This window comes from Lacerta agilis, chromosome 2 (genome assembly GCF_009819535.1).
Source record: "Lacerta agilis isolate rLacAgi1 chromosome 2, rLacAgi1.pri, whole genome shotgun sequence".
In the NCBI taxonomy this organism is placed as follows: Eukaryota; Metazoa; Chordata; class Lepidosauria; order Squamata; family Lacertidae; genus Lacerta; species Lacerta agilis.
The window spans coordinates 7,192,343-7,211,462 of NC_046313.1; the positions used below are offsets into that span (position 1 = coordinate 7,192,343).

Genomic DNA, 19,120 nt, shown 5'->3' on the forward strand with positions numbered 1-19,120 from the left:
CTTGCTTTCATTTTTGTGCCACTAGGATTCCGGCTGCCGTCACTGCATATTGAAATAATTTTAAATCTTCTTTCTTTATTTCCGTACCTGTAATGCCTAATAGAAATGCCTCTGGCTTTTTAACAAAATTATACTTTAACATTTTTCTTATTTCGTTATATATTTCATCCCAAAACAATTTTACTTTTTTACACTCCCACCACATGTGGTGGAAGGAACCAATACTTTCTTTGCATTTCCAACATTTGTTATTACCTTTATGCATTTTTGCCAATTTAACCAGTGTAATGTACCACCTATACATCATCTTGTAGGCATTTTCCTTTAGTTCACTACATAAAGTAAATTTCATTCCCTCATTCCACATTTTTTCCCAATCTTTCATCACCAGTGTTTATTGCAATTCCACCTTGCCTCAGCCCACCGTTCACGACTTCAGTGTGCCTGGGGCCTGCAAACCCACCCTCTCCAAAAGATTGGACTTTTTGTGATAAGACAAGTCAGGGGGAAATGGACTGGGAAGTATTGGGTAACTTCTGCCTTGAAACAACATAGTCTAACCTCCCAGCTAACAAATCTGGATGAATGCTCAGAAAACAGGTTATGTGGATGTGCCCCTAGTCACACTGAAGTGCGACAGAATGTTAGGAAACTGCCTTTTTAAATAGAGAGAGAGAGAGAGAGAGAGAGAGAGAGAGAGAGAGAGAGAGGGGATGAAAACCAAGCTTTGTGCAAAGTGCAGTCAGCAAACGGCCATTACTGCCATCAGACCAGTGTTCCAGGTTACTATTTCTGCAACAGATGTACTGTCTTAGCAGTTAGCATTTTATAATCCTCTACTTTAAGCAACATGGTTTAAGCAATTTGAACAAGAACTTACATACCAACAGTGTCCCCTTCCCATAGTCAAAGTCCTAGTGGTCCAGGGAGTCAGTGTCTGATCCATAGAGCTCCTGACTGGAGCCTTGCAGTGAAAATCCTCTTTTTATTACCTAGATTCAAATTCAAATTCAAATTTATTGCGGCTATAAGCCCATAAAAACATAAAATATGGAATATATGACATAAAGTTACAGCAAACCATAGACCCTGGAGTCATAGGGAAACAAACCACAGCACAAATACAAGTTTTAAAATTGCAACCAGGGAGCAGAAAACAAAAGTATTAGTGGTCGTGTAGTTGGCCACAGCGCCTTTTTTGAGATATGACAGAGTTTAGAAACCTTGCCACCTGCAAGGTTGTATAGGAGTCATTGTCTTGCAGGAGTAAGGCAAGGTGTGACTCAGCTGGTGCACCTGTAAGTTTCTGAGTTATTGGTCTTAGTAATTTTTCCCGAGCCTCACTATGCAGGGAACAGATAAAGATTATATGATGGAGAGATTCCGTCGACTTTTTATCACAATCACAAAAGGCGGAAACTAGGCCCTTGGAAAATCTATTTCTCAGGACATTAGAAGGAAAAACATTAAACCTCGCTTTGGTGAAAGCGAATCGGTGCCCAGCAGTGGAGAGGGAGGATAGGTAGAGAGGGACATGATGTATTGGAGTAACTCCAAAATTCCGAGGCGAGCAGACACCCCCACCCAGCATATGATTACGCTGCAGCTCCAAATCGTCCAGTCTTTGTTTGGTTAATCTTTTTGCCGAAGCAGGGTCTAACTTAAGTGAATCTGAAGGAGAGATTCCAAAAGACAGAAGTTTGGCGTGGATTTTCCCAGTCCAAGGGTTTGCAAATTCGTCACGCCAAAGACATTGGACGAGATAATGGCTGGGTAATCTATGCCAAAGAGTTAACCAGTAGGTGAATATTCGTTTCCATAAGAGAGTCTCTAGTGAAGGAATCTTCAATTCTAGTCGTATAGCTGCATTACTAACACACGTAGGGAGTTTTAAAAGCCGGCGAAGAAACTGATTTTGCAGCACCTCCAGCGGGGCCGGATTTACCAGAGCTGCCCAAAGCGGAGCTGCATAAGTAAGAGTGGTAATAACTTTTGCATTGTACACCTTTAAAGCCGAGGGCACGTGTAGGGCTCCGTCTGAGAAAAAGAACTGGAGAAGTGCATGAGATAGAGTTTTGCCCTTGTTAAGTAGATGTTGAACTTGGGATTTCCAGCTCAGGTTATATTGAAAAACAATCCCTAGATATTGGAACTTAAAAACTTGATCTATTTTTACTCCACCAAGCTTCCACTGAAAAAGTTTACGACTTCTAGAGAAGACTACAACTTTTGATTTTGAGTGGTTGATGGACAATTGGTTAGATTGACAGTAAGCAGTAAAGATCTTTAACACCCTACATAGCCCAGGGGATCAGTTTCTACAAAGAGCGAATGCCCAGGCTCAAGCTTGTCTGTGAGCCTTGACATTTGCCTTGGACTCTGCGATCCCTAATCCTGTGTGAGGACAGACCAGTGAGGAAAAGAAACTCTGCACATACTCAGAGACCCTTTTATTTATTATTACCTCCCAACCTCCCAAAATTGAGCCTATTGGTACAATAAAAACAAATTCTGGGGCTGAACCTAAGTGTACCAAGTCACAATTTAAGGCTTATTAGTAAAGGTAAAGGTAAAGGGACCCCTGACCATTAGGTCCAGTTGTGTCCGACTCTAGGGTTGCGGTGCTCATCTCACTTTACTGGCCGAAGGAGCCGGCGTACAGCTTCCAGGTCATGTGACCAGCATGACTGAGCCGCTTCTGGCGAACCAGAGCAGCGCACGGAAACGTCACTTACCTTACTTTTGACGTGCTTTCGAACTGCTAGGCGGGCAGGAGCTGGGACCGAGCAACGGGAGCTCACCCCGTCACGGGGATTCAAACCACCAACCTTCTGATCAGCAAGCCCTAGGCTCTGTGGTTTAACCAATAGCGCCACCCGCGTCCCCAAGGCTTATTAGTAGATGTTACAAATATAGGAAAGTTATTCCTCTGGAAGAGCTCTAACACCAATAAAAACATATTTTGGAAACTATATAGGACTGCTTTTTGTCTAAGAACTGGCATTTTCAATTTGGAGTAGGATTGCTGTCACTGAACCACTAAGAGTCCAAATGAAATGTCAAAAACACACTGATTAAAAGCTTTGATACCATCCACTCCATAGTAGTTCTTTATGCATCTTGCCTAATTGAAGGTTGCTCATGTCAGAAATAATCACATTTAACCTTGTGGCAAGGACCTTTGACATAATCTTGATCTCCGTGACCAATTAAGAAGGTGGCCTCTAATGAGTGCTTCACTGTTTTGCCACGTGTTGAGAATGTTAGCGGGGGAGAGGCTATTCTCTAGCACAGTGGGGGCTGGAAATAAGGAAAGCACATGCCAATATATTTTTGGCAAACAAAGGTAATTATATACCCACACATGCCATTTGTTTTGAAGCGGAGAGGGGGTGTTTGCAGTCCTATAGGCACTTATTTGGGAGCAAGAGACAACATGGATAAAATTGGTCTGCGTGCCAGTTATACATATACACACAGAGAGAGAGAGAGAGAGAGAGAGAGAGAGAGAGAGAGAGAGAGAGAGAGAGAAGGAAGCAAGATAAGTTAAAAGCAGGAGTGATGGGGCAGGGGTATAGTGAGGTGGGGGCGGGGGGGCGTGCTGCCCCGGGCAGCGCCCTGGGGTGGGGATGACACTTGTGGTGGGGGCACCGCCTCCCGCGATCGGTGCCGCCGTGCTTGCTGGCTTAGCCAGCCACTGGCGCCTGCCTTCCTTTTTTTCTCCCCACTGTTGGGGCGGAGCTGCCGGGAGGCCAGCGAGGAGGAGGGGTGTCAGGCTTGTCACAAGGGTGACACCCCATCCTTGCTGGCCCGGCCCACCCCTCACGGCTGTGGGCGGCTCTGCCCGGCAGCGGGGAGAGAAGCCCTTTTTAAAAAAGAAAAGCCAAGGCAAGCAGTGTGTCGTGAAGTCACAACGTGCCGTCACGATGCCCCGTCCCCAGGGGTGCCTCCGGTCGCCACCCCGGGTACCGAGGAGCCTTCGTATGCCCCTGTGATGGGGGGGGTGAAAGAAAAAGGATTCATTCTACACTTTTATGAAACTAGAGAGAAAATGGGTATGGCAAATGTTTTCTACAAAGCTCAGAGACGACTGGGGGAAAGGCCATCGTTCAACTCTGTCTTCTTGGTTTACTGGCCAGTACCAACCAAGCTATGGGGTGGGGAAGTAAGCCAAACCACTGGGTTTTACTGCCACATTAGGTAATCTAGAATAGCTACTTTGAACTGTACTCTGGACCCTCTCCTCCAGCCTCCATGCACTTACCGTAGCTAAGGTGAGAATGGGTTGTACACCCACACAACTGTTTGTCTGTAGGGCCTGTAGGAAACCTGATTGTTCCAGGGTTCCCAATCACACATAAAGGCCTGTTTCTGCATATGCAGAGCCTATAGCTCAGCGACCAAGCATCTGCTTTGCATGCAGACAGTCCCAAATTCAATCACCAGCATAATCAGGTAGGGCTGCGAGAAACTTCTGCCTGAATCCCTGGAGAGCTGCTACCTGTCAGTGTGAACAAGAGTCAGCTTTGATGGACCAATGGTCTGACTCAGTATAAGGCAACTTCCTATGTTCTCATGATCCTACTCTAGCAATACACTGACTGTGAATCCCTCGAATCCACTTATTCTGCAGCACTGCTTATCATTGGAGGAGACTTCAATCCATGCATGGGTGTTAACAACGCTAACTTATACACCCATTATAATCAGTTCCTGGAATCCGATACCTATTTAGGTGGAGGCACCTCCCACCTATCTAAAGATAATAGATGTAACTACTGATTGCTTTGTTTAGCCCAGACTGTAATGCGCAGGGACCTGCTAATATTAAACGGTAATACAGAGGGAGATCGGCCCGGGGAATATACCCATTTTACAAAGTTCGGAAGCAGTGTCATAGATTATATCGCAATCTCACGATTTGCACATAAGTTTGTTATGGAGTTTGAAGTGGGCCACAATATTGAAAGCAATCACCTACCCTTAACAATGGTACTCTCAGGTCCACTACTTAACAACCTCTTCCTTAAAAACTCAATTTATCTCCAACGCAAACTTAAGCATAACCACAGCCAATGGAATTAAATTGTAAGGTGGTTTAGTGGCTGCTCATGAGTAACCAGGCTGACGCAAACTTCTGGAACTAAGTTCCTTTATTGTGCAGATATTTGTTGTTGTTGTTGTTGTTTAGTCGTTCAGTCGTGCCCAACTCTTCGTGACCCCATGGATCAGAGCACGCCAGGCACACCTATCCTTCACTGCCTCTCGCAGTTTGGCCAAACTCATGTTAGTAGCTTCGAGAACACTGTCCAACCATCTCATCCTCTGTCGTCCCCTTCTCCTTGTGCCCTCCATCTTTCCCAACATCAGGGTCTTTTCTAGGGAGTCTTCTCTTCTCATGAGGTGGCCAAAGTACTGGAGCCTCAACTTCAGGATCTGTCCTTCTAGTGAGCACTCAGGGCTGATTTCTTTGAGAATGGATAGGTTTGATCTTCTTGCAGTCCATGGGACTCTCAAGAGTCTCCTCCAGCACCATAATTCAAAGGCATCAATTCTTTGGCGATCAGCCTTCTTTATGGTCCAGCTCTCACTTCCGTACATTACTACTGGGAAAACCATGGCATGCAGATATTTACAGTGCAGCTAAAGAAAGAACGTCCACCTCATCCTTCTGCAGAGTCTGGGAATGACCCCTTCCGGTTCTTTGCCCAGCATAAAAGGCGTGGGATGCGGAACCCCTGCCTCCCCCCTCTACGTCTTTCCCCCCTTTGCAAAAGGGGAGATGGAAGGGGTGCTTCACCTCTCGTTTCTGCTCGGTGCGAAGGCTCTCTTCCCCTGTCACGGCCCCGGCTCCCACTTCCTGTTTCCATCTCCCCCTCCCCATTGGAGGAACTGCTGCTCCTCCCACTGGACGAAGACAAAGAGCTCAGCACCGGAGACGGGGGCTCGCGATACTGATAAAGCCCTGGCACCCTCTTGGTTTCTGGCGAGGGCAGTCTCCTGACATAAATGGACATAATTACTTAATTTAGCATTGACTCACTTTCTTCATACTTCAAAGTTTTCAAATATCTTGGCCTTATTTTCCAGTCTATGGAGTCATGGGGAGCACACCAGAAATGTGCAAAAGTAAAAGCGTCCCAAAGTGCCAAAATTCCGACACACTTTTTCCACACGAAAGGTGGTAAACATATACCATGAGTCCTGGAAGTGTTCCAAGATAAACCCCTAGCACAGTTATTACATGGGGTACTCACCTTGGATCTACAGAAGCTGTCCAAAGTTCCTAAGGCTAATTTTCTCTGTACCACCCTGTGTCCCAAACACATCATTGTGCCTAGAGGCTAATCTTCCCTCGGTAGAATTACGGATCTGGCATAGGACACTTAACTATTGGCTCGCCTAAACTCAAATCCCCCCAGTCTAATATCCCTAGTGCTGCAAGATTGTCACAAGAACGCCTGGACTAAAATTGTCTATCAAAAACTTCACTCTTGTGGTTTGTCACCACAGAAAGCTCTCACTTTGGGTGAGTAAACAGTAAAGCAAACAGTCTATTTTGTCAGCGCCTAAATCAGGGCTCAGCAAACTTTTTCAGCAGGGGGCCAGTCCACTGTCCCTCAGACCTTGTGGGGGGCTGGCGTATGTTTTTTTGGGGGGAGGGATGAACAAATTCCTATGCCCCACAAATAACGCAGAGATGCATTTTAAATAAAAGGACACATTCTACTCATGTGAAAACACCAGGCAGGCCCCACAAATAACCCAGAGACGCATTTTAAATAAAAGCACACATTCTACTCATGTAAAAACACCAGGCAGGCCCCACAAATAACCCAGAGGCGCATTTTAAATAAAAGGACACATTCTACTCATGTAAAAAACATGCTAATTCACGGACCATCCGCAGGCCGGATTTAGAAGGTGATTGGGCCGGATCTGGCCCCCAGGCCTTAGTTTGCCTACCTATGGCCTAAATGATATCGAGCATCAGAACAACTTGGCCACAATAAGGAAATTTTGTCCGTGGTATGACTATTTTCCACCTTCCCATTTCGACTCTCTGGCACCCTATCTGCATAACCTAGCAATTTTAAAATATAGAAGCGCTTTTACTCTCGCAAGGTTGAATGTATTGCCCTTGGCTGTACTTGAGGGACGATTCCAACAGATTCCACATGAAAAACGTTTATGTCCCTGTGGAGATGGCAGTACCGAATAGGTGGCGCATGTCCTTCTGGCTTGCACTCTTTATAAAAGACTTGAGGAATGAGATTATCACCCCTCTTTTATTGTCCATTCCGGGTCACCCAACCACTGCCACAGTGTCCTTTCTCTTGGCAGTTCAAGATGAGCAGGTGACAGCAAAGGTTGCAAGGTTTTTAGCTGGGGCAATCAGAATACGATCCACTATTTGGCTATTGATTCAAAACCCTAACATGTATGTTATATAATTGACTTTTTAGTTCTATTCTTTGTATATCGTATTGTTGTTTTATTGCTGTGGCCAATGGCTGATGCAAATAAATTCATTCATGATGCAAAATGATGCAAATTCATTCATTCATTCATTCACTGACGGTGAAGGTTGGAGCTGGAAACCCATGAAAGGCAGGCGAGAAGACATACAAATCAAAGAACAGCATCTGTAACCAAAGAAAATGCCGCAAGTTGTGCTAACTGGCCTGAGTAGTTTTCAATAAGCACTTAAACTTCATCACTGTTGGCACCTAACTTCTATGGGAAGGCCCTCTCCATGGTCACCACAAGATGGACATCTGCAAGATGAGGTATAATCTGGAGGGCCTCACTTGCAGAGTTGTCCACAAAGGTACAAACGCCCCCCTCCTCCTCCTTTTAAAGCAAACAAATCTGTGTCTTTAGCAGGCATAACTAGTATTTAGCACCCATTTATTTGTTTTGCAGCAGTAATCACTGAGGGTACCATTGTTTGTGTTCCTAGCAATCTACATAGATGCTGACGATGAATCAGTTTGCTTTGAGCCCTTTGGACAGGATAATCTAGACATTAAAAGAACGTATAAACAAAACAAAAATTAAATTAAATTATGACTTTACCTGAGAATGATGCAATGCCTCCTGATTTAAAGTGAGAATCCTTCTTCTCCAACCAAAGGACAGTAGCACTTGCTATCATGCACCTCTTCATTGTGTTTTCTCATAAGCCACTTTGAGGTTCAAGCTTAGGCATAGAGGGTGGTTTTTGTCTGAGTTATTATTGTTCTGTGAGCACACTAGCAGTTTCACAAATACCGCGGCACTGCCATCTACCATGATGAATCAAGATATAAGCTCATATGCAGCATCAACAATAAAGGAAGTGCTAGCTTAGACGACTTTGAAAAGGGATTAGACAAATTTTCAAGAGGCTGGATCTTTCAGCAGCGGTGAGCCAAGTTGGGTACACAGGACATGCATCTTTAATAGCAGCACATGTCTGAATACCAGTTCCCAGGAAGCAACAGTAGGAGTAGGCTATTGCCCTCACACCTTGCTTCTGAGCTTCCTAGAATAATCTGGTTGGCAGGATGAGGTCTGACGCAAGACTAGGACTAGGTCAACCTTAGTCTGACTCAGCCAGGCTCTTCTGGCTAGATGAAGGGAATGCTGTGGATATAGGGAATGCTGTGGATATAGCCTATCTTGATTTCAGCAAGGCCTTTGACATGATATTCTTGTATAGAAGCTGGTAAAATGTGGGCTAGACAATGCTACCATTCAGTGGATTTGTAACTGGCTGACTGACCGAACCCAAAGGGTGCTCATCAATGGCTCCTCTTCATCCTGGAGAGAAGTGACTAGTAGGGTGCCACAGGGTTCTGTCTTGGGCCCAGTCTTATTCAACATCTTCATCATTGACTTGGATGATGGGCTTGAGGGCATCCTGATCAAGTTTGCAGATGACACCAAATTGGGAGGGGTGGCTAATACCCCAGAAGACAGGATCACACTTCAAAATGACCTTAAGATTAGACAACTGGGCCAAAGCAAACAAGATGAATTTTAACAAGGAGAAATGTAAAGTACTACACTTGGGCAAAAAAAGAGGAAAGGCACAAATACAGGATGGGTGACACCTGGTTTGAGAGCAGTACATGTGAAAAGGATCTAGGAGTCTTGGTAGACCACAAACTTGACATGAATCAACAGTATGATGCAGCAGCTAAAAAAGCCAAGCGGACATGGAGCAATGGATTCAAACTACAAGAATGAAGATTTCACCTAAACATTAGGAAGAACTTCCTGACAGTGAGAGCTGTTCGGCAGTGGAATTTGCTACCAACTAGTGTGGTGGAGTCTCCTTCTTTGGAGGTCTTTAAGCAGAGGCTTGACAACCATCTGTCAGGAATGCTTTGATGGTGTTTCCTGCTTGGCAGGGGGTTGGACTGGATGGCCCTTGTGGTCTCTTCCAACTCTATGATTCTATTATTCTTTTGATTTTATACGTATTTCATCTTAATCAGTTAATCATGTGAAACACGGAGCTGAAAATGCCATCAGTGGTTCATAGCCCTGGTAATATGTAAGTGTGCAATGATGTAACGAGAAGAAGCAGACACAATGTGCCAAAATTGACCAAGTAAATTTGACCTCTCACCCCCCAATGTGATATTTTGTAGGTGGTATTGAACTAAATAGTTGATCTGGTGCAAGAATTAGCACTAGCACAATGGGATTCCCTGCTCCCCCCCCCTATGTGAGTGCCCCATGCCAGCCCCCTAAATCCAGTGTTGGGGCAAGGGGTAGAAAACTTTGTGCTGGTGGGATGTTCACTTAGTTCTATCTTGGATTCCAACCCCTATAGCTTTCTATATTATTTTTGCAGTCGTCTGTCATTGGGCTGTTTTCATTGGTTGGTTCTAAAGGCGGGAGCAGAAAAAGGCGGAGCCAAAGTCTGTAGGCAATGACTTGGATGTTAAGGGAAGGTTGTGTATATAGTTTTAGTCATTTTGGTGATGAGAGAAAAAAGAGGAATTGGGGAAAGTGCAAGAGGAATTAGGTGTGGGTAAAGATGGCATCTGGAGGAATGAGGGAGAATGAGGAAGGAAGAGAATAAGGTAGGAGTCCGTTGGAGAAAGACAGTTTTAGGGTTCTGGTGACAAAAGGAAGAAAGGTGGAGAAGAGGAGGAATTGGAGAGAGGTCATATGGATGTGGACATTTGCAGCGCTATGGAAGTACAGGATGGGGAACTGGGAGAAATAAAGAGTAATTAGTAGCCAGGACGTGGCTTCCAAATCGTACTTTTCCCCCTCCTAACTCAGGCAGAAATACTGTGGTGAGCATCTGTCTCATTCTAGGCCATCACTTTGCTCTCCACCTCCATCATTTCTCCTTCCTGAGCTTGTCATGGGGCCTTACGTCACCCTCTGCATCAGCGTGTTGTGTAGGGGGAAAAACTGATGAATGTGCATCCTGGGTGCTTTTAAATTGCTCATGTACATTGCATTACATCTATCATGCAGATGTCCTGGAAGCAACCTCTGTGCAGTGTTTTTGTGTTCCTGTTAAAATAACATCGGGACAAGACATCATCTAATTCAGAATCCTTCAGTTTGGATCTCCATATGTTGTTGGACTACTAATCCCATCATCCATGACCTTTGGCTAAGATGGCTGGGGATGATGAATGTTTAACGATACCTGGGAACCTACAGCTGAAGAACTCAACGTTCATTTCAGTGGGGCTTGTGGAGGACAACTTTCCCCTGGATGGTACCTAAAGTGAATATTTTCTTCATCTATATCATATATTTCTTTCACAAAGAGTTCCATTCAAAAAAAAAAAAAAAAGAGTGGTGGGGGGAACAATGTAAGGACTCCATTTGTTTTTGTTGCTGAAAGCCACATTCATTTTATGTTTCATTCATTATAACCTTGCGCCTATCTTGTCTCATTCATTAAAATGCCATACCTTGGTACTAATAATAATATAATGATTTTTTAAAAACATTTTTGCTACCATTTAAGGTGGTGTTCAGAGGAAAGCTCACAGTCACCTAGTGACCACCATTTTATTTTTTTATGGACAACTACCATTTCCCAAAAAATAGCATGGGAAAATGATGACCACTCAGAGTTGAATGTGTGGTAACTCATTCTCCTCAAAAAAATAATAATTGTTACCTTTCTTTTAAAAATCACTTTTAGTTGTCTTCAAGAATCCTGAGATGTTTTGGGTGAGAAAATACTCTAAATTCATCCTGAATTTTACAATAGGAGAAATCTAGTAACAACCTTGGGATGTAAGGAGCCTCCCCATGAAATCTGCTACTCATAACATAAACTTTTTTCGTTTCCCTCAAAATTTATCAAATATTTCCCTGGAAAACGAATAACCTGCTTTGCTATGAATGTTGTTTTAAGCGAGATTTTAGTGCCAACATTTTTACCCCCTGAGGGTAAAAAAGAAATTGTGGGGGTGGGGGGAGCTGTGAGAAAAGAAAGAAAATGTTTGCAGTTCGCTTCCAGAGTTTCTGCTGTCTAACTGAATTGGCCTTGTTGACAACATCATTCAGCAAGATCTGATGGGCTATGTGATATCATCATTATATATGTGTATTTATGACATCTGGAGGTGTCACTCAGGGAATGAGAGGGAATGGCATAGCAGCTGCAGGAAAAGGGAGAAACAAAGGTTGTGAATAGGCAAACAAACACCAAAAAGGGTGAATAGAATGTGTTTTGAAAGAATAATTTTGAGTCTCTCAAAATTCCCAGCCCCCTCTCTCAAACATCAGAGTGGAATACAAACCAGAAACTAAAAAACATTAAAAGCAAAGAATACAAACCAAATATCTCATATTTAAAATAGGGGGGGCAGTTTCCAAGTTACTCCTACTTAGAGTAGACCCACTGACATTGATAAAAGCCTATTAGTCATGCCCATTCATATCAATGGGTCTTCACTGAGTAGTTGTGAGCTGGTCCAGCCATATATATACATGCACATGCACATGCACACAGGATCTTAAACATGGGATGTTTAGTGTGCATCCTTTGGGTTGATTAAAAAAAAACTGTTTTGAGCCTCACACTGGTATCCATGTTGATGATGGGTGGGTTATAAATACGCCTAATGAATTAATAAGCATGTCTGTGCATGTTCTCAAAATAAAATGTGTGAAATACCACCTCCCACACAATGGGAAATAAAGGAAGAAAAATAAATGCCCAAAGGCATTCCACAGAAACCTACGGTACTACTTTGAGGAGAACGAGAGGAAATCACATTCACACACCCCAAAGTGTCGGGGCCATTGCTTTAATGTTGAAAAAGGCTCTGGTAATTTTATCCTCAAAATGCTTCCAATTCCAAAGGAGAATTCAGGATGACTGACTGGTTTTTTTGGCTCCACCCACACACCATTAAATGAGTCCCTTATAAATGTGTGCACGGCCCTACACTTCACACCAATCCCTGCCTACAAGCAGGATAACTTTCCACCTCATCATCTCCACTGCTCCTGCCTCCTCTCTGATCTCACAATGGCGGCGGCTGCTCCACCACGAAGGCATCAGGAACTGTTCACACTCAGGTTTACCAAGGCTCTTGCCTGTGAATTTGTAGCCACTGTGATCTTCATTTTCGTTGCCCTGGGCTCAGCCTTCAAGTGGCCCTTGCAGCTGCCCAGTGTCCTTCAGATCTCCTTGGCCTTTGGCCTAACCATCGGCACCTTGGTTCAAGCGTTCGGTCATGTCAGCGGCACACACGTCAACCCAGCAGTGACCATCGCCTACTTTGTAGGGAACCAGATCTCTATCCTCCGCTCGGTGCTCTATGTGGTGTTACAGCTGTTGGGAGCCATCACTGGTGCAGGAATCATCTACTCCGTGACACCCAAAGACGTCCGCCATACTTTGGCCCTCAATGACGTAAGTCCTTCCATTGCCAAAGAAATGATTGAGCAACAGAATCTTGCACAAGTAGAATTTCTATTTATTTATTTAGAATGTTACCAATTATGATATTGGAGACAGAGATAAAGGGATGGCAGAGTATGATTAATAAATTTTGTAATGGGGATAAGAAACCTAGAATTAATAAAATAAGATGGTATAAACCCCTGAAAACAGGTGGCCTGGGTCTCCCCAACATAAAGTTATATTATATAGCAAATCAGTTAAGATATATCATAGACGGGATAACAGAACAAGTATCTGAAGAAGTGTGCATGCAAACGAAAGCTCATACCAAGAACAAACTTAGTTGGTCTCTAAGGTGCTACTGGAAGGAATTTTTTCATTTTTTATTTTGTTTCGAGAACAAGGAGAGTTAGAATGGTTCTAGAATGGTACACAGGAAATGAGGGAGACGTTTGTGAATATATATATTTTTTATCAAACCAAAGAGGCAATGGTGGCAGAATATTGAAAATCCCTTATTAAGAAACAACATTGAGATATGGGCGAAATATAAAGGGAAATTGATACCAGAAAATTCCCCACTAACTCCGGTGGTGATGCTAGAAGACTTCTCAGTAAATTTAAAAAAGGAAATTGAAAAAGAAGCGAAAGAGAAGAAAATACTTCAAATTAAGGAATGGTTGGAGAAAATGAGAAGCAAAGAACAAATAAGAGAGGCTCTAACAGGAAGTAAAATAACTTGGTTTAACTGTATACGACTTGAGCAATGGACAAAGAAGTGGTTAAGGGAAAACAATGCAAAGAATACATAAAATTTGGGGAAAAAATGATTATAAAAAGGGGAGATAAAGAAGAAAATATAGTTATAAAAGGGGAAACTAGAGAAATTTATAAAATATTAGTAAAAATGAAGGATAAACAAGATCAATTAAAAGAGGTGTGGGAAAAGGAGACAACAGGGCAGATAAATAGTCAAAGCTGGGGGGGAATATGGGAGAACACACTTTGAAAATGTTGTCTATAAGATAAAAGAAAATTACTATAGGTTAGTATGGAGATGGTATTTAACACCAATATGATTAAATCAAATAAACAAGAAATATTCATTGTCATGTTGGAGGGGATGCCAGGAAACTGGGACTTATGTTCACATGTGATGGGGGTGTAAATATGTATGTGTGTGTGTGTGTGTGTGTGTGTGTGTGTATATATATATATATATATATATATATATATATATATATATATATATATATATTGGCAAAGGGTGTTTAAGGGGATAACAGAAATCACTGGGTTAAAGCTGACTGGAAGTTCAGAGGTAGCATTGTTATTGATTTATGATGGAGTAGAAGGTTCGCAGGCTATGAAGGACTTGCTCACAAATTTATTGACAGCTGCATGAGTTATTATAGCTAGGAAGGGGAAGGGGAATATAAAATGGAAGAGTGGTATAAAGAGGTGCAGTATATAGCTATTAATGATAAATTAACATGTGCTATTAAGGTAAGACGGGGAATATGCAGGAGTTGTGATTTTGAGGAAATCTGGAAGGTATTTGTAGAATTTGTACTGTTAAAATGGAAAGGGGTCAAACCATCACAAGAGATGTTGAAATTTTGGGAGGTTGGATAGTTACAATGGAATGGTTTTGGGGGTGGGGTGCACATTTTTGTTTTTGTTTTTGTTTTGTTTTTTACTTTGTAAAAAAGAAGAAGAAAAGGAATCTTGCACAAGTGACTCCCAGCCTTCCGAATTAGACAAATGAAGGAATGTAAACAGAGCCAGCAATTCTGTATGGGTTGATTCTAGCTAATCTGCATTCCTGGATTACAATATTGAACACTGGCTGCATCAACATTGCACAACAGGTTGACACAAGATCTTGTCAAGGGCTTTCGTGATGTAGACAGTCATCTGCTTCCATGAGAGACTAAGGGCTCATCCACACTTCTGCTTGTCTCGTGCCTAGAAGGCACGCGTCCAAGCGGTTTTCCCCTTGCCCCACTCCTTTCTCAGGAAAAACCCATTTTTTAGCTCTAAATCGGAGCAAATGTCAATCTGGAGAAAACTCAAGTTGTGGTTCATCCTAACTGAGTGCTAAACGGTGATTTTCCCCAAGGGAAGATAAGCCGTAAGCACAGTCTGCTAACTGACAATATGGTTTTTCTTTAGGTTGGTCACTTTGGGATCCAGTTTTCCCAAATGATTTTTTTATTTTTATTTTTGGTCCCATGTGGAGAAAAGTTGGTGTGTGTGTGTGTGTGTGTGTGTGTGTGTGGTGCTGCAATGGAAAAGGAGGGAAAGCAGACCAGTAGCAGTACTATCTGCATTCGTCTGTGATCCTGTATCCTTGGGAGATCCTTGGGAGAGTCACCCGGGCAAAACAGGTTTCTAATCTAGCTTTCCAGCTCCAGCAGTAAAACTGAGAAAATTGGCAAAAGAAGGCATTGAACAGGGGAAAGTTATTCATTGGAGAAAGGAAGATTTAGCAATTAAGGCAGAATTGCTCAGAAGACCCATCTGACTTGTTGTTGTTGGCAGGAAAGACAGAAAACACTTACAGAGCTATCGTATTTACTATCGGTTTATTCAGAAGTAAATCCCTCTGTGTGTTCAATGGGATCTACTCCCAGCTCAGGATAGGAGTGCATCCTAAATGTGCAGTCATATATGTGCTTACTCACAAGAAAGTCCCACTGAACTCAATTGGGCTTACTGCTGGTAAGTGTGCTTAGGATTGCAGCAATAGACACCCATTAGAGCAGCCTTCCCCAACTTGGTACCCTGCCGATATTGGACTACAGCTCCCATCATCCCTTTCCATTAGCAATGCTGCCTGGGACTGATGGGAGTTGGAGTTGAACAACATCTGTAGGGCACCAGGTTGGGGACTATTGTATTAGAGAGAGGCTTGTGAGGACCCAGCCTAGAGCTACAGAGATGCTCCATATTAGAATTTTTATCTTTTCCTTTCTTTTCACATTTGTCTCTTCCATTTTGCCAGCTCACCTATGGCACAAACCCTGGTGAGGCGCTGGTGGTGGAAATCATCCTAACCTTCTCGGTTGTCATGTGCATTTTCGCTGCCACTGATAGACGCAGGGCGGAGAACAGGGGCAATTCAGCATTGTCTATTGGACTGGCGGTCACCATGGCTCACCTCATTGGGGTAAGCTCCTGAGTTATTATTCTTCCTAGTTTTGGAAACAGATGAGTTCACATGTTTCAAGAAGGCAGGGTAGGAAAAGTGACTTTGGCTAGAGTTAAAAAATATTTAGAAATGGTTATGTGCTGGCGTGAGTGTGCACACTATTTTTTTAAAAAAAAATAAATTAAAGATTTGGAGTGGGGGCCTTTAGGGAATTCTCACAATCCTTCCTCACTGTTCCCTCTACATAAGCAAATTTCACTCGCTGGGTGAGATTCAGAGTTCAAAATAAAATACTGAAAATTCAGACGAAGTGAACATTCAGCATCAAGAATGACAGTAGAATTGGGAGAAACACAGGTTGATTTCAGTTCTACAGAGAATAACAAAGAATGTTATCCATATATTGATATGGTAAACATTGTTTTCTCTTATGTTTGATTTCAATGGTGTATCTCTGCATTCATTTGAAAGCTTTCTGCATCATCTGCACACAGAGACCCCTTGGTATAATTGGTTCTCATTCTGTTTAGTTAGTTATACTTTAGATTTTGCAATGTTTCTTTTCTGTCTTGATAAATTTTTGATTTGTTATGTATGTTAAGTAACTTAAGAAAATGATAGAAAATTAATCATGGAAAAAGGTTAATTGAGGGGAGTCCATAGATTGCATTGTATGGGGGCACCTGGAGACTGGATACCCAGATAAAGTCACCTTGATGGGAAGGGAGAGCTCAGTTGGTAGAGCATGAGACTCTTAATCTGAGGGTTGTGGGTTCAAGCCCAATGGAAGATTCCCAAATTGCAGAGGGTTGGACTAGATGATCCTCGTGGTCCCTTCCAACTCTACAATTCTGTGATGGACCGCTTGATGAAAGGACCCTAACTGCTAGAGGGGAAAGGCTATATGAAGAAATTGAGAAGAACGGCAAATCTAAACCCATGTCTTTTCTGCCTTTTACAGATTTATTATACTGGCTGCTCCCTAAATCCAGCTAGATCCTTTGGACCTGCTGTCATAATGGGAAAATTCAGTGGTGCTCACTGGGTAAGTTTTGTATCGATTAGCCAGACTAGACTGCATAATTGATCCTAGAATTGTGGGTCGGTAAGCAGGGTGGCCACATAACGTATCACCCAAAAAGAGGAAATTCATCACCAAAACCCCAAAGAGAACACAGGTTTCTTTTAAATTGTTATTTAAATAGAAATACAGTACATCTAACTGTTGTGGGGAAGACTGTGACCAGGTAACCTGGACAGAAGAGCACGCACTGCCATTCGATAAAGAATCTTGACCAGCTTAGGTGCAGGTTGGACTTCCTAGCCCTATCAATCCAGTGACACAGTGGTTAGAGCATAGCTGTCAACTTTTCCCTTTTCTTGCGAGGAATCCTATTCGGAATAAGGGAATTTCCCTTTTAAAAAGGGGAAAGTTGACAGCTATGGGTTAGAGGGTTGTACTGGGACCTGGGAGAGTAGAGTTCAAATCCCCACTCAGCCATGAAGTTCACTAGATGACCTTGGGTCAACCACCAACTAACCTGCCTCAGAAGTTTGTTGTGAGGTGATAATGAGAGGGGGAGAAGTGTTCAAGCCACTTTATAACAAATAAAGTGGAGAAGTACAGATGTTTAAAATCTTGGCCTAACTTTGCAGCGGCCCCTTACTTAACTAATATCATAAATGAAGCTTATAGATGGGCCTTCTCTAGAGCCCGTTTCGAGACAATGCCTTCAGCAGTGCTGTATGGCAAATTTATGAAGGTTCCAATGCATGCATGTCTCTGCCCCTGCATGTCTAACAAGGTAGAATCCGTTCCTCACATCCTTTTATTTTGCGAATTCTATAGTGAAGAACGTGCTCGATTTATTTTACCCCTTTTAACAAAGTTTACACCCTTACAACACTATTTGGAATCCTTCCCCGAAATTTTACGAAAATATCTTCTGGGGGATTCTTCAAGTCTAGTATCATATGATGTGGCTAAATTCTGCACTTCAGCTATTGAGAAGCGTAAATCTCTTTTATTGAATAACACATTGTAAAGTTCCTTTGTGTAATTGTTTTATCTCTGGTGAAGTTGTTGCCGATTTTTCTCTGTTTGGATTTATGATTTTCTGTGCTGCTGGCTTTTGCCGTAATAAAACTGACTGACTGACTGACAAATAAATAAATAAATAAAAGAGCACAGAACTGAAATCATGGTTAGAAGCCCTGCCACAGTTTTCGGGATATGACTTTTATGGTTGCTTTCAAAGTTTACTCTTCATTTCCTTGTTTCCACAGGTCTTCTGGTTAGGACCCATCTTTGGTGCCAGCGTGGCCTCTGTAGTTTACAACTACCTTCTGTACCCTGAGAAACTGAGCCTAGATGAGAGGCTGGCTATTGTTCGAGGGTTCGTTCTTCCACAAGATGAAGGGAGCAGCACACCCGGAACTAACTCTGAAAGACTCTGGACCTGAGCATGTGGCGGGTTACTTACCATGCCCAAATGATTCCAATGACAGCCACACAATTTGCTACAATACCGTAGAACGCTGAGAAGTAACGTCCAGCCATTGCAAAGGAAACAGTGTGAGTCATTTGAGTTTACTGACATGGCAACCCATAGTAACCGACTGGCATGGTTCTCCACATGCCACGCTCACCAACAAACCAATAATAGGGTATGAGTGTCTGGCAAACATTGTTATGCACATTGGGTGTGATGTTTGTGCATGGAAGTATGAATCTTGGCGTTGCCTCTAGCCCAAATTCAGGTTTGCCCAGTGCAATGGTTTATAATTGCTATTCCAGGAGGGGCAGGATGCTTAATCTCCTTGGCCCATCAGCAAGAGTTTACTAAGACTTCCCCCATCAAGCAAGAGGCCCTACCCACTGGGTTTCTGAGTCATGGGTGGCTGCGTCTACACTTCCCCCCCATCTAGTTCTGCCAGCTGCATTTGACTACCACTGCCATTGCTGAGCATTGTTTGAGAAAGGAGAAGCAACTAGCCAAGTGTGGAACGCGGCATAAATTCATGATAGTACACTTTCCTTTCCTTTTACAGGTGGGTAGCTGTGCTGGTCTGCCATAGTC

At 42.9% G+C, this 19,120-nt stretch overlaps 1 protein-coding gene across 1 annotated transcript; it reads left to right on the forward strand.

Moving 5' to 3' along the window:
• Positions 1-12,508: 12,508 nt before the first annotated feature.
• On the forward strand, positions 12,509-18,620 carry LOC117043020 (aquaporin-5-like). The gene is made up of 4 exons (XM_033142644.1): positions 12,509-12,895; positions 15,894-16,058; positions 17,002-17,085; positions 18,327-18,620. The coding sequence occupies exons 1-4, from the start codon at positions 12,509-12,511 to the stop codon at positions 18,501-18,503; spliced, it is 813 nt and encodes a 270-aa protein (XP_032998535.1). The 3' UTR covers positions 18,504-18,620.
• The last annotated feature ends 500 nt before the right edge of the window (positions 18,621-19,120 follow it).